We start from the raw sequence: 16,344 nt of genomic DNA on the forward strand, positions 1-16,344 counted from the left end.
GGCATTTTGAACCCTATAGTCTATTAAGCCTGCGGTCTCCTGATATTTTTTGTGCACAATTTGCCTTCAGCACCCAGCAAGTAAAAGTTATGCTGTACAGTTGATTATTTATCAAATGCTTGAGGAACTTGGTCTCCAATATATCTAAGGGTTGATTTCTGAATTCTGATATCTAAATAATCTGACTATCCCCAAATACTGCCAGAATGGCCCCGACATCTCCACCATTTGGCAGAGCATGCCTGGGGATCCTTGGATCTTTACTGTTTTTCACACACCAGCAACACATCCTGTAGAATTCTACCCCTTAAATTTTATCTGCACAATCAGAATGAAATTCAGGAACCAAAAAATCATATTGAAAAATATGGCTTTTGAGGCGTTTGGCCCAAAAATGGCAACTAGGCATTCCATTTTGGTGACTGTTGCCCAGCTTATATATCTGAGTGTCTTTAACACTTGGTTTGTGCATGGCTAAAATGGGGCCACTCTTTAAACCAGGTGGTGGGTATTTTCATGCAAATGCTCCCAGCGCCCTTAAACTGCAGCTCCCAAAATTGGGGGGGGGGGGGGAGCCATAACTGCTTAAAGTGGCATCAAAGCACTGAGAATGCATGGGGTTACTGTGGCCCTAAACCAGGCATGGGCGAACTCGGCCCTCCAGATGTTTTGGGACTACAACTCCCATCATCCCTAGCTAACAGGACCGGTGGTCAGGGATGATGGGAGTTGTAGTCCCAAAACATCTAGAGGGCACCGAGTTTGCTTATGCCTGCCCTAAACCTTCTCCATTGGAAGAACTTCACGGCAGGGAAAGAGAAATATTATGCAATGCAAAAGTTTCATGATACAAATTGGTTGGAGTGTGGGAGGGATATTCTCAAAGCACCTGGCCAACCAGAGACCAAGAATGAACCCCATTCCAGGGCCAGGTTCAGTGCATTCTGGGGCACATGCCAAGCTTGGCTTACGCAGAGAGAAGACACCACCCTGCCAAGTCATGGCAAAGGTTATCCCAAAGGCCAGTGCCAGACCAGGACTGCCCAAACAGCTTAGGCTTCTTGGGAGACCTTGTCCTAATGGAAGCAATGGTGCCCTTGAGCCAACAGATGGCGCCGTCCCTTTAAATGCAACAGCCTGGCAAGGAGCCAGACCCTAAGCAAAAACCTGAGGTTGTTCCTTCCTCAAGTGTTGGAAAGGAACAAGCAAAGTTGAGGGCCTTATGCAACAAGAGAGAAATAATTTCCAAGTATCACAGGGAGGAACACGCAGCTTTAACAAACAAACGTGCTCAGGAAGCTTGGACCCAAAGCAGGTCCGCGCAACCAGGGCTGGAAAACAGAACATTCTGAACAGCAACAAGCAACACGTCGGCCAATAATATACTGGCAACGTTTTTATAACACTACACTGTTTCAAAATTCATAATCAGAAGACATATAATATGTGTGTGGAGAACTAAAATTATGGAAAGGGCTTGTGACTTTAACTATCCACCACCACAATCTTTTACTGGTTTTAAACAGGCATGGGGAAGGAAATGGGTACTTGTGGGTTTCATTAAGCTACCCACATACACACCCTTTGGCTAGTTTTGCCCTAGCCAGCACTGTTTTTCGCATCTTGATTTTTTAGGAAATATTGGTTGCATTTCATAGTTTCTTGTTTTTATTACTTCACAAATCAGCTAGAGGCCTTGACTGACGGGCGGTGCAAAAGTGGCCTAATAAAACAATCTCCTATAATCAGAGTCACTATAATCTGCTACTAACATCTGAAGTCACACCTAGCATTGAAGAGTCACATGACCTAAGACGTGCCTGGTTGCTGAATTAGGCCAAAGGGGATGGGGGGGGGGGGTTATAGTCCAGCAACCTGTTCTCACAGTGGCTAACCAGATCCCTTGGACCTGAACACAACAGTGCTCAAGATCCCCAGCATACTGCCTCCGATACCAGGGGACAGCATATAGTTCTCAGTCCACCTATAAAACGTGCTTTGAAAGGCAAGGAGAGAAAAAACCATCTACCAGGACTCCCAAGTAAAACCAGGTGAAAGACGTCTGAGTTTGCTTGGGGAAAAGCTGTTGATGCCCATGCTCCAGAAAAGACTGGAGTCCAGGGGGCCATGATAGTCAAAACATTCCTTGCTGTCACATCTAATCCCAAAGAAGTTGGTTCTTATTATCCACGGTCCAGAAAACTGAACAAGTGCTCCTGGCTCACAAACACTGTGCTTATTCAGGAGGTCCTTGGTGTCCACATTGCATAACCCCCACAGCAAGCAACGCTCCAGAATCTGGCTTCCATTCAAAGAAGTGTAGAGTTGGAAGGGACCCGATGGTCATCTAGTCCAACCCCTGCAATATTTCGCCCAGCATGGGGATTGAACCCACAACCATGAGATTAAGAGTCTCATGGTCTACCAACTGAGCTGTCATCATCATCATCATCATCATCATCATCATCATCATTACATATTTATCTATCCCCTGCCTTTCCCCCTGTAGCTTCTTTCCAGAGCACAAGCTCTCTCTGATAGACAGTTCTGGTAAAGTATACATGTAGCCAGGATCAAAGTGCCTGCAAGGATTTGAAAGCCCCAGGGTCCCGAAGGAAGGAGCCCACCCTCAACATCAAGGATGGAGGACACCCTGTAGTCCTCACTATGTTTTTTGGATTCGGGCTCCCAGCAACCCCAGCTACCATGGCCAATGGACAGGGATGATGGGAGTTGCAGTACAGCAACATTCAGAGCTGCACAGGTGGTCCCCAACCCTGAGACACATCTATTTACAGTGGTACCTCTGGTTAAGAACTTAATTCGTTCTGGAGGTCCGTTCTTAACCTGAAACCGTTCTTAACCTGAGGTACCACTTTAGCTAGTGGGGCCTCCCGCTGCCGCCGCGCAATTTCTGTTCTCATCCTGAAGTAAAGTTCTTAACCCAAGGTGCTACTTCTGGGTTAGCGGAGTCTGTAACCCGAAGCGTTTGTAACCCGAGGTACCACTGTATTGTCTTTATATCCCATCTTTTCCCTCAAAGGACAAATACACGGTTCTCCCACCTATCCACATTTCATCTCCACAACAACAACAGTAAAAATCTGTGTGTATGATTGCTGTTTTTAAAAGGCTTTGATTTTTATCTGTTATGCTGGGGAACTCTGGCTCTTCGAAACATACTCCTTGTTCCTCAAAGAAGAAGGAAGCCCTGCAGCAGCTCCAAAGGAACTCAGAAGTCGCAGACTTAGCAAAGAGATAACATATATTTTAAGACCTTAAAAGAAAATTCAGAGGTCTGAGTTCACTTCATTCCTCCGCGTCCCAAGTGAACCCAGGAGTCCAGCACCATTCGCATTTAACTACCAGAGAAACCCTATGACTCCTGGTTCTGTAAGACACCCTTGAAACGCCCCCTTGAAAAGGGGGTCCCCGATTTATTTAGCTGTTTGCTGCCTTCAGCCCCTTCCCCCCCCCCCCGTCCTTGCGGAACAAGCACAGGACGCTTTTCTCAACTCGACCTGCACGAATCTGAACTTTCCTCTACTTCTTACTTAAAGGGACCCAGGCGTCCGGCCTCCGCTCACATCTTCCTTTTCAAAGCAAAATGGACCCAGGAGTTCGGCTGCTAACTCTCTTCCTCTTTTACAAATGAAAGGGACCCAGGCGTCCGGCTTCTACTCTACCCACCTTTTTTATAGAGACCCAGGCGTCCGGCTTAGACTCTGTACTCCCCCTCCCTTTAAAGGGACCCAGGAGACCGACCTCTACTCTCCCTCCTTCTTTCAAAAGCAAAAGGGACCCAGGCGTCCAGCAGATTCTACTCTCCGCTTTTCCCCCACCCAGTTTCTAAAAGGGACCCAGGCGTCCGGCCTCAGCTCTCAGCCTCTTTAAAGCAAAAGCGACCCAGGCGTCCTGCTCTTCTTCCTCCCCCCCCCCGCCCACCGCCAAGAACCTAGGCGTCCGGGCCCCTTCCCCCGCCACTCACCGAGGAGCCCCCTCTAGAAAGCGGCGCTGGGAAGTGCAAGCCGGCAGGAGCAGCAGAACCGAGCAGGGCCTTCCCTTCGCGCAGGGAGAGAGAAAGAGAAAGGGAGGGGAGAAGGGGGCGGAGCCAGAGGAGGGAGGAATCTACCACTGAGAGACGCGGGGGAGTAGCAAACGGCATCCCTCCACCGTCCCCGTTCATGGCAAGGCGGGTGCTCCCAACGCGCCTCTCAATCTTCCTCTCCCCCTCTATATGCGCGCGTAATGGTACATCCCGTCCTGCTCGGAGCCGAAGGGAGGCCTACTTTAAAGGGACGGCGCATGCGCAGGTGGGGAGGAGTGGATTCTCAGAAGGCCAATTAGTCGGACCTTTTGCAAGGCGAACCAGACTGTAAGTTTTGTTTTAGGTTGAAGCATTGATGACGCCTTCTTTTTCGAACAGAAGCAGCAGGAAAATATGCATTAAAAAAAAAGCAGCAAGGGTGCCAAACTGACCAGCCTGACTGGTCCAAAAGTCCCTTCTGAAGGCTTAATAATAATAATAATAATATCATCACTGACTCATTGGAGGTGGAGTTTACTTTCAGGAGAATGCAAAACCCATTTCTTTGTCTCTAATGGGGGTCAGCCTCACCGTGAAACAGGCGAAGCCCCCAGGGAGAGGGCTGCTGACATTTCCTCACATTTCCAGAGCTTCAATCAGCAGGAGAATTTATTAAGGTAATGGGGTTGCTTTTATATAAGTAATTATATAAAATTCTATGCTAATAATATGTAACATTACTCATCGTAATCTTGATTATTTTAATTATATGGTGGCACCATTGTGTGCAGCGTTTTACAGCCTGACGCGCTCTTGAACCAAGCTCATCCAGGGCCAGCTGAAGCAGCCCAGCACGGTTGTCTTTACTGTGACTCTCCCAGGGAGCAAGTCCTCACACTCAAGATGGCTTCTAGCGTACCTCTGAAGTATCTTTTCCCCTTTTCCAAGAATATAAGCAGAGCCCTACTGGATCAAGCCAATGGCCCATCTAGTCCAGCATCCTGTTCTCACAGATGCTCTAAAGTGCCAACTAATAGTTCAGTAGGTAGAACCCCACAAGCAGGACCTCAGCACAAGAGCCCTCTCCCTTCCCACAGCTTCCAGCAACTGGAATCCAGAAGCATTTCTGCCTCCTCTGTGGAGGCGATCTGTAGCCATCATGGCTTGTAGAAGAAGAAGAAGAGTTTGGATTTGATATCCCGCTTTATCACTACCCGAAGGAGCCTCAAAGCGGCTAACATTCTCCTTTCCCTTCCTCCCCCACAACAAACGCTCTGTGAGGTGAGTAGGGCTGAGAGACTTCAGAGAAGTTTGACTAGCCCAAGGTCACCCAGCAGCTGCATGTGGAGGAGCGGGGAAGCGAACCCGGTTCACCAGATTACGAGTCTACTGCTCTTAACCACTACACCACACTAGCGCTCTCTTGTAGCCGTGGATAGCCTCCGCCTCCACAAATTTGTCCAATCTTCCTTTGAAGCAATCCAGATTGGTTGCACCATATTTTGTTGTTGTTGTTTGATACTGATTAATCAATCAATCAATCAATCAATCAAGCTCTCCCCTCCCTCCTCTTTTTTCAGGTATCCTGTTGGAGCTTATCAGGATAAGCGTAGAAGAGACAGCAAAGCTAGTCTGCCCAGGATTAGATGTTTTGCCTCAATACAAATCAAACCCAGTGTGTCACATTTTGAACCTGGCATAAATACATCTAAATGTACGTGGGGGGCTATGGCAAATGTGTCTGCGGATGTCATCATTCACCAGGGCCAACCTTACCCTTGTTCTTACAGTAGCCAGCCAAATGATTGTGGGAAATCACCAAGCAGGACTTTTGCAAGAGCACTCTCCTCTTCCTGTGGTTTTCAGTAACAGAAGCATTTGATGCCTCCCACAATGGAGCCAAAACATAGCCATTATTGTGTCTAGGAGCTAATTGATAGCCTTACCCTCCAAGGCCATTGGCCATGCTGGTTAGCGATGATGGGAGTTGGAGTCCAGTAATATCTGGCTGGCCTCAGGTTCCCCACCTCTGGTCTACATTGATGGGCAGCAGCTCTCAGGGTTTCAGGCAGGAATCTTTACCAGCCCTACCTGGAGATGCCATTAGGAATTGAACATGGGATCTTCCGTTTGCGAGGCAGATACTTAACCAATCAGCTGGCGTCCTTCTGTTCAAATCTAAACCACACTCAGCAGCTATTCCCACGGAAAAGCATTTCTTCTAAGCAAAGGATTCTGCTGCTTCCGTTTTCAGCCCACTTCCATAAAATAAAATAAAAAGACCCCTGGAAATCCATGGGACTTGCTGTCAAATAATCACGTAAAAAAATTCCTTCCTGTAGCACCTTAAAGACCAACTAAGTTAGTTCTTGGTATAAGCTTTCGTGTGCATGCACACTTCTTCAGATACACTGAAACAGAAGTTACCAGATCCTTCTATATATTGAGAAGGTGGGGAGGGGTATTACTTAGAAGGGTGGTGGGAATCGGAGATTGGCAGATAGCTGAGATGAGCCTGTGTATCTGAAGAAGTGTGCTTGCACACGAAAGCTCATACCAAGAACTAACTTAGTTGGTCTTAAAGATGCTACTGGAAGGATTTTTTTTTATTTTGACTATGGCAGACCAACACGGCTACCTATCTGTAACTGGGGTTATGTTTCGGGGATAGAGCCTGAAGCTAGAATCAGAAACAGTGGTACCTCGGGTTACATACGCTTCAGGTTACATACGCTTCAGGTTACATACACTTCAGGTTACAGACCCAGAAATAGTACCTTGGGTACCTCGGGTTAAGAACTTTGCTTCAGGATGAGAATAGAAATCGTGCTCCAGTGGCACAGCGGCAGCAGGAGGCCCCATTAGCTAAAGTGGTGCTTCAGGTTAAGAACAGTTTCAGGTTAAGAACAGACCTCCAGAATGAATTAAGTTCTTAACCAGAGGTACCACTGTGTAGTCAAAACAACCCATAAAAACCATAAGAAGCACAGCACTTAACTTACCACACTCCCCCAGGTGAGTGCGATAGTGGGTGAGATTACTGACAGTCCCCCCTCCCTCTCCCAAGCATGCAAAGCTGTAATTGCACAAGTTAAATGCATGTAAATTGTGAGTCGGCTGTAATTTACAGAGCCCTGAACTACTTGGGTCCAGGGAACAAGGGACTGCATGAACCCTTATATCACAGCTCGATCGCTGAGATCATCTGTAAGAGCACCACTGGTCATTCCCTGGGTTGGCGAGACTCATTTGACAACAACAAGGAGCTGAGCCTTTAGCGTCATCAGCCCAGTCTTGCGGAATGCTCTGCCACTAGAGATTTAACAAGCGGCTTCTGTGCCAACTTTTAAACACCTCCTGAAACCTTTTCTAACCTGTCAGGCTTATGACAGGCAATTGTTGACACATCTTTCCACAAAAGCCAGCTGATTTCTGATTTCAGCTTTCCGATACGGTTTTTCTGGTGTGGTTCCATGCCCAGTTGTTGTATACAGTGGTACCTCGGGTTAAGTACTTAATTCGTTCCGGAGGTCCGTTCTTCACCTGAAACTGTTCTTAACCTGAAGCACCACTTTAGCTAATGGGGCCTCCTGCTGCTGCCACGCCACCGGAACCTGCCGTACCCCTGTACTGCTCTGATTTTGGTGAGGGTTGAGAACCACTAACCTGTTCTGAAGTTGGAAATGAAAGTTCTTTCAAGAAATCCCAGTGATAGTTATTTCTTGCGCAACCCAGCTGACATAAACGTTGTAAGGTCCACACGGAAAAAGTGCCTCTGGATGAATGATGAACTTGATGTCTCCGAGCTGGCTTTGCCCCTTGCTCTGGATCTCAATACACAGCTTTGCCTTGGAGTTTCTTATTTATCCTAAGCCTCTTCCTGCTAGATTCAGCCTGTGCCAGAGGTCAGTTGCGGAAATGGGTGGAGGGATGGAGGAGGAGGGTGGAGACTGATTGGCTGGCACAGCTGGCTTCGTCCCAATGGGGAAGGCTCTCCAAAATTGGAAAGGTGGCAAACTTTTCAGTGAACCATACCGCAGGCAACAGTGTGCAACCCTTTGCTTGTGGAATGTGGTAATTCATGCCTATTTGCTTCCGGGCCAGATTGCCCTGTTGCCACAGAGTCATGTTGCAAGAGACATCACTTTGTAATATAGAATAACAATGGCCAGAGTTTTGTTTGTAAGTTTAGGCTGATTATGGAAGCTGGAGACACATAGGAATGTCTTGCTCTGAGCTGGACCCAAAGCTGACTGTGGGGCTTCCCCAGAAACCTTAAAGGGAGGCCAGATCTTTCAGGGTGTTAATGCTGTGAGCCCATCCATCCTATGCTCAGGTGGTATAGATGTGTAAATAAAACCATATATCCAAAAGACACCACAGTCTCCATTGACCTTCATTCCAAGGAAGCCAAGCTCAAGGACCCCAGAGTCTCTCACCAGGTGCAGGCACTTGAGAAAAGTGCTCCAGATATCAGGGAGATGTGTGTGAGTGATGTTACAGGCCCTAGCCAGTAGGTCCCTATCACAGCCAACTTTTCCTAGTGTTCAGTGTGGAGACTTGTAGGGTCAGTTTTTTCAGAGTCCACCCTGGGAGAGAAAAAAGGTGCATTTTCTCCAAACCAGCTCCACTATGCTAAAAAAGAAAAAGTGACATTTGTCTTCATTGAGATCACATGGCTTTCAAACTTCCGATCTTTATGGGGCACTAGCGGGGAGAGATGTAGTGCTGCCTAGGGCTGTGTAGAAACCAAAAAAGATTGTGATTTTAAAATGGATAGTGCAATTTGTGAGTTTGGACCTGTCACATCAAAACTGGACAAAGTCACTCCAAAGTTATATTTCAGCCTGCCAGCTTGATTCATCATCATTATCATTATCATCATCATCATCATCATCATCATCATCATTTTATTATTTATACCCCGCTCATCTGGCTGGGTTTCCTCAGTCATTCAAAATGGCTCCTGGTATCCAAACATCAATGAACATGGCTAGACCACTTCAGGAACCCTTGTACTGAGTTTGATGATAATATATCGTGAGGCAGCCAAACCTATGCCAAAAAAGTCACAGCCAAGCCGCACTGGAGTCCGCCATTTTGATTCAAAATACTGCCTGGCATCCAAAAAATTGTGCCAAAGTGACGTTTTGGTTTGCTAACTTGATTCAAAATGGCGGCTGGTGGCCAAACATCAGCAACAACTGCTGCCCCCACCTTGGGAACTCCATACCCTCCAACATTCTTCAGATGAAAATAGGGGCAATGCTCAGTCCCCCCACTCCAACTGATCCCCTCATCCTCCCCTCCAGCATTTCCTATCCAAAGAAGTGTGAATGTCACCACCATTCCACCAACAGAACGTAGCATGCATGCCCTCCACCGTCCTGTAAAAAAACCTTAAACCCTATTTTATTTTATTCTTTGGTAGACTTGCAAAACACACACACACCAATAAATAAATTTTAGAAAGGGGCAAGATTAGATGTGGATGCATAAATAGATTTTTTTAATAAGAAAAAGTCAAGACATTTTGCGCTCCAGTCCGCTCCCCCTTTCTTCCCACCCAGGGTGACCCTGCCCTCTGCCCACCTGTCACACAGGGTTGGGTCTTAGCGGCCGCAGCCTCCTATCCTCCTCACTCGCTCTCCAGGAGCAGCTATAAGCTGCCCAAGGGAGGAAGTCAGTAGCAGCGCCCATGGGGAGGCCACAGGATGCTCCCTCGCTGCTGACACCACTGCTCAGGACAAATGCCAGCTCATCCTCCTCTCCAAGCTTGGCAGTGGCAGCACTGGCGGGGAAAACAGGGAGGTTCTGGGATCAAATCAGAAGGCAGGATGGCTTTAGTAATTCCGGAACTGTCCCTGGAAAGGTATGGAGGGTATGGAACCCTTGTGCCGAGTTTGATGACAATATTTTGAGATGGACAGATAGATAGACAAACCCCTTTCCAAAATTTGTTGCTCTTAATTACGCCACCCAACCCAACTATGTGATGCAAAAATATTCTGGTGCTTATTTTGGAATGACTATTCCCAAATTTTGTGCTGGAGGACATCAGGGTCACAAGAGGTGCCCTTTCCAAGCATGTCAGAAAGCAAGCTGACTCACATTCTGTAAATAAACCTGCCAGCTTGCTTGCATAGTAAAAGCATAGCGTGCTTTGCTTGTTTGTTTTCATTTATTTGGCTTGCACATAGAGTCCCTCTCTCTCTCTCTCTCTCTCTCTCTCTCTCTCTCTCACACACACACACACACACACACACACGACACAAAATCAACCCACCCAGTATTCCGGCCTGATTAATCCACTGCTGCAGAAGGTTAAAGGTAAAGGGACCCCTGACCATTAGGTCCAGTCGCAGACGACTCTAGGGTTGCGGCGCTCATTTCGCTTTACTGGCCGATGGAGCCGGTGTACAGCTTCCGGGTCAGGTGGCCAGCATGATTGAGCCGCCTGAACGCCATTTACCTTCCCGCCGGAGCGGTACCTATTTATCTACTTGCACTTTGACGTGCTTTCGAACTGCTAGGTTGGCAGGAGCTGAAACAGAGCAATGGAAGCTCACCCTGTCGCGGGGATTTGCACCGCGACTTTCTGATCGGCAAGCCCTAGGCTCAGTGGTTTAACCTAACCACTGTTAAATGTGATGAACTATTTGTAGCAACATAAAACTCAGAGGGTCCGAAAGTCTGTTGCATCCATCCAAGCATAGGATTTTGTGCCAAGGCTAGACATAACCTACTCCAGCTTACCAGATGTGGCAGCTGACACCACATAAAAGCCCCAGCGAGCCTATCTCGCTTTGAGGAGCTTCCCGTCTCCTTCCCCTGCATTGCCTGAAGTATCAAGGATGCACCTATTACTCGCTTTGGCAACTTTCCCCACAAGCGTTGATCTGTATATTTAGGCAACAGCCTCTTGTTTGTTCATTTGTTGTCTCTCTCTCTTTCTCTCTCAACATTTAACAAAATGTACATATGTATTACCAGACCTATATTTTAGACATCCTAAGATGCTCATCAAAAATACAGGAAAAAAACAAGTGACATTTTTTAAAAAAATATAATATGAAATAAAACCAGTAATTATAAAACACTAAAATAATGGATTGAGGCTGCAGGCTAAAATTACATGCCTGCATAGGCACTCTGGAGCAAAATATCTGGAACAAATTAGGTGCCTGCCTAACATCAATGAGCAAGGAGTTCCAAAGTGTAGCTGCCACTGCCCTGAATCACTGATCTATTGCAAGTGCAGAATGACTATTATTTGGCACTTGTAAAAGACACAGTCAAAGGGCTCTCTAAACTCTTAGCTCCAAATGAGGAGAACAGCAAGAGGCTTTGGAGAATCCACCCTTGGCCACTGACCCCAGGCAAAAAAGGTAAAGGTAAAGGGACCCCTGACCATTAGGTCCAGTCATGGCCAACTCTGGGGTTGCGGCGCTCATCTCGCTTTATTGGCCGAGGGAGCCGGCATACAGCTTCCAGGTCATGTGGCCAGCATGACTAAGCCGCTTCTGGCAAACCAGAGCAGCACACGGAAAAGCCGTTTACCTTCCCGCTGGAGCGGTACCTATTTATCTACCTGCACTTTGAAGTGCTTTCGAACTGCTAGGTTGGCAGGAGCAGGGACCAAGCAACGGGAGCTCACCCCGTCGCGGGGATTCGAACCACCAACCTTCTCATCGGCAAGTCCTAGGCTCTGTGGTTTAACCCACAGCACCACCCGCGTCCCTGACCCCAGGCAAAGGGCTCCTTAAATCCCTAGTTTTAAGTGAGGACATCAAGAGGCTTTGGCAGAACCACCCTCCAGTACTGATTCTGAGACTTGGGCAAAGGGCTCCTTAAACCCTGAGCTCCAAGGGAGAGAGTTTGTGAGAGAGTTGCGCAAAAGATAGTGGTCACTTCCAACTCTACAATTCTATGATTCTATGTTTCTAGTAGGCTCCTTCCAAAGTGGGAGGTAAAAGAAACCTTAGCATTTCAGGGGCAAGTAAGAGGGGTCAGTTGTGCCTTTCGCTCTTGGTCTATTCAAAATACAGTCCTCCTTTAACGAATTAAGTTGTTGATGCTTGTGTACTTGCAAGTGCATCCTTGAAAAGTGCACCACCCTTCCAAAGAAGTTACAGATAGGTAGCCGTGTTGGTCTGCCATAGTCAAAATAAAAAAAATCCTTCCAGTAGCACCTTTAAGACCAACTAAGTTAGTTCTTGGTATGAGCTTTCGTGTGCAAGCACACTTCTTCAGATACACTGAAACAGAAGTTGCCAGATCCTTCTATATAGTGAGAAGGTGGGGAGGGGTATTACTCAGAAGGGTGGTGGGAATGGGAGATTGGCAGATAGCTGAGATGAGCCATGTGTGTGAGTGATGTTACAGGCCCTAGCCAGTAGGTCCCTATCACAGCCAACTTTTCCTAGTGTTCAGTGTGGAGACTTGTAGGGTCAGTTTTTTCAGAGTCCACCCTGGGAGAGAAAAAAGGTGCATTTTCTCCAAACCAGCTCCACTATGCTAAAAAAGAAAAAGTGACATTTGTCTTCATTGAGATCACATGGCTTTCAAACTTCCGATCTTTATGGGGCACTAGCGGGGAGAGATGTAGTGCTGCCTAGGGCTGTGTAGAAACCAAAAAAGATTGTGATTTTAAAATGGATAGTGCAATTTGTGAGTTTGGACCTGTCACATCAAAACTGGACAAAGTCACTCCAAAGTTATATTTCAGCCTGCCAGCTTGATTCATCATCATTATCATTATCATCATCATCATCATCATCATCATCATCATTTTATTATTTATACCCCGCTCATCTGGCTGGGTTTCCTCAGTCATTCAAAATGGCTCCTGGTATCCAAACATCAATGAACATGGCTAGACCACTTCAGGAACCCTTGTACTGAGTTTGATGATAATATATCGTGAGGCAGCCAAACCTATGCCAAAAAAGTCACAGCCAAGCCGCACTGGAGTCCGCCATTTTGATTCAAAATACTGCCTGGCATCCAAAAAATTGTGCCAAAGTGACGTTTTGGTTTGCTAACTTGATTCAAAATGGCGGCTGGTGGCCAAACATCAGCAACAACTGCTGCCCCCACCTTGGGAACTCCATACCCTCCAACATTCTTCAGATGAAAATAGGGGCAATGCTCAGTCCCCCCACTCCAACTGATCCCCTCATCCTCCCCTCCAGCATTTCCTATCCAAAGAAGTGTGAATGTCACCACCATTCCACCAACAGAACGTAGCATGCATGCCCTCCACCGTCCTGTAAAAAAACCTTAAACCCTATTTTATTTTATTCTTTGGTAGACTTGCAAAACACACACACACCAATAAATAAATTTTAGAAAGGGGCAAGATTAGATGTGGATGCATAAATAGATTTTTTTAATAAGAAAAAGTCAAGACATTTTGCGCTCCAGTCCGCTCCCCCTTTCTTCCCACCCAGGGTGACCCTGCCCTCTGCCCACCTGTCACACAGGGTTGGGTCTTAGCGGCCGCAGCCTCCTATCCTCCTCACTCGCTCTCCAGGAGCAGCTATAAGCTGCCCAAGGGAGGAAGTCAGTAGCAGCGCCCATGGGGAGGCCACAGGATGCTCCCTCGCTGCTGACACCACTGCTCAGGACAAATGCCAGCTCATCCTCCTCTCCAAGCTTGGCAGTGGCAGCACTGGCGGGGAAAACAGGGAGGTTCTGGGATCAAATCAGAAGGCAGGATGGCTTTAGTAATTCCGGAACTGTCCCTGGAAAGGTATGGAGGGTATGGAACCCTTGTGCCGAGTTTGATGACAATATTTTGAGATGGACAGATAGATAGACAAACCCCTTTCCAAAATTTGTTGCTCTTAATTACGCCACCCAACCCAACTATGTGATGCAAAAATATTCTGGTGCTTATTTTGGAATGACTATTCCCAAATTTTGTGCTGGAGGACATCAGGGTCACAAGAGGTGCCCTTTCCAAGCATGTCAGAAAGCAAGCTGACTCACATTCTGTAAATAAACCTGCCAGCTTGCTTGCATAGTAAAAGCATAGCGTGCTTTGCTTGTTTGTTTTCATTTATTTGGCTTGCACATAGAGTCCCTCTCTCTCTCTCTCTCTCTCTCTCTCTCTCTCTCTCTCTCACACACACACACACACACACACACGACACAAAATCAACCCACCCAGTATTCCGGCCTGATTAATCCACTGCTGCAGAAGGTTAAAGGTAAAGGGACCCCTGACCATTAGGTCCAGTCGCAGACGACTCTAGGGTTGCGGCGCTCATTTCGCTTTACTGGCCGATGGAGCCGGTGTACAGCTTCCGGGTCAGGTGGCCAGCATGATTGAGCCGCCTGAACGCCATTTACCTTCCCGCCGGAGCGGTACCTATTTATCTACTTGCACTTTGACGTGCTTTCGAACTGCTAGGTTGGCAGGAGCTGAAACAGAGCAATGGAAGCTCACCCTGTCGCGGGGATTTGCACCGCGACTTTCTGATCGGCAAGCCCTAGGCTCAGTGGTTTAACCTAACCACTGTTAAATGTGATGAACTATTTGTAGCAACATAAAACTCAGAGGGTCCGAAAGTCTGTTGCATCCATCCAAGCATAGGATTTTGTGCCAAGGCTAGACATAACCTACTCCAGCTTACCAGATGTGGCAGCTGACACCACATAAAAGCCCCAGCGAGCCTATCTCGCTTTGAGGAGCTTCCCGTCTCCTTCCCCTGCATTGCCTGAAGTATCAAGGATGCACCTATTACTCGCTTTGGCAACTTTCCCCACAAGCGTTGATCTGTATATTTAGGCAACAGCCTCTTGTTTGTTCATTTGTTGTCTCTCTCTCTTTCTCTCTCAACATTTAACAAAATGTACATATGTATTACCAGACCTATATTTTAGACATCCTAAGATGCTCATCAAAAATACAGGAAAAAAACAAGTGACATTTTTTAAAAAAATATAATATGAAATAAAACCAGTAATTATAAAACACTAAAATAATGGATTGAGGCTGCAGGCTAAAATTACATGCCTGCATAGGCACTCTGGAGCAAAATATCTGGAACAAATTAGGTGCCTGCCTAACATCAATGAGCAAGGAGTTCCAAAGTGTAGCTGCCACTGCCCTGAATCACTGATCTATTGCAAGTGCAGAATGACTATTATTTGGCACTTGTAAAAGACACAGTCAAAGGGCTCTCTAAACTCTTAGCTCCAAATGAGGAGAACAGCAAGAGGCTTTGGAGAATCCACCCTTGGCCACTGACCCCAGGCAAAAAAGGTAAAGGTAAAGGGACCCCTGACCATTAGGTCCAGTCATGGCCAACTCTGGGGTTGCGGCGCTCATCTCGCTTTATTGGCCGAGGGAGCCGGCATACAGCTTCCAGGTCATGTGGCCAGCATGACTAAGCCGCTTCTGGCAAACCAGAGCAGCACACGGAAAAGCCGTTTACCTTCCCGCTGGAGCGGTACCTATTTATCTACCTGCACTTTGAAGTGCTTTCGAACTGCTAGGTTGGCAGGAGCAGGGACCAAGCAACGGGAGCTCACCCCGTCGCGGGGATTCGAACCACCAACCTTCTCATCGGCAAGTCCTAGGCTCTGTGGTTTAACCCACAGCACCACCCGCGTCCCTGACCCCAGGCAAAGGGCTCCTTAAATCCCTAGTTTTAAGTGAGGACATCAAGAGGCTTTGGCAGAACCACCCTCCAGTACTGATTCTGAGACTTGGGCAAAGGGCTCCTTAAACCCTGAGCTCCAAGGGAGAGAGTTTGTGAGAGAGTTGCGCAAAAGATAGTGGTCACTTCCAACTCTACAATTCTATGATTCTATGTTTCTAGTAGGCTCCTTCCAAAGTGGGAGGTAAAAGAAACCTTAGCATTTCAGGGGCAAGTAAGAGGGGTCAGTTGTGCCTTTCGCTCTTGGTCTATTCAAAATACAGTCCTCCTTTAACGAATTAAGTTGTTGATGCTTGTGTACTTGCAAGTGCATCCTTGAAAAGTGCACCACCCTTCCAAAGAAGTTACAGATAGGTAGCCGTGTTGGTCTGCCATAGTCAAAATAAAAAAAATCCTTCCAGTAGCACCTTTAAGACCAACTAAGTTAGTTCTTGGTATGAGCTTTCGTGTGCAAGCACACTTCTTCAGATACACTGAAACAGAAGTTGCCAGATCCTTCTATATAGTGAGAAGGTGGGGAGGGGTATTACTCAGAAGGGTGGTGGGAATGGGAGATTGGCAGATAGCTGAGATGAGCCATCTCAGCTATCTGCCAATCTCCCATTCCCACCACCCTTCGGAGTAATACCCCTCCCCACCTTCTCACTA

At 47.1% G+C, this 16,344-nt stretch overlaps 2 protein-coding genes across 4 annotated transcripts in view; one reads left to right on the forward strand and one right to left on the reverse strand.

Moving 5' to 3' along the window:
* The window catches only part of POR (cytochrome p450 oxidoreductase), a 51,490-nt gene extending 43,613 nt beyond the window's left edge, over positions 1–7,877 (reverse strand). The window contains exon 1 of one of the 3 annotated variants that reach the window (XM_080982954.1): positions 7,694–7,877. Coding sequence is in view for 1 of the 3 variants with exons in the window: in XM_080982952.1 (XP_080839078.1) it covers positions 5,974–5,993 (20 nt within the window). In the remaining 2 variants the exon portion in view is untranslated. Of the gene's footprint in view, positions 1–3,988; positions 4,122–5,973; positions 6,009–7,693 lie in introns of those variants that run through there. The other 2 variants (XM_080982952.1, XM_080982953.1) reach the window with 2 other exon arrangements.
* Positions 4,249–16,344, forward strand: part of LOC308463987 (uncharacterized protein) — a 46,954-nt gene continuing 34,858 nt past the window's right edge. The window contains exon 1 of the mRNA XM_080982966.1: positions 4,249–4,704. The gene's annotated coding sequence lies outside the window, so the exon portion shown is untranslated. The remainder of the gene's footprint in view (positions 4,705–16,344) is intronic.

Source organism: Podarcis pityusensis, assembly GCF_964106645.2.
Source record: "Podarcis pityusensis genome assembly, chromosome: 15".
Taxonomy (NCBI): Eukaryota; Metazoa; Chordata; class Lepidosauria; order Squamata; family Lacertidae; genus Podarcis; species Podarcis pityusensis.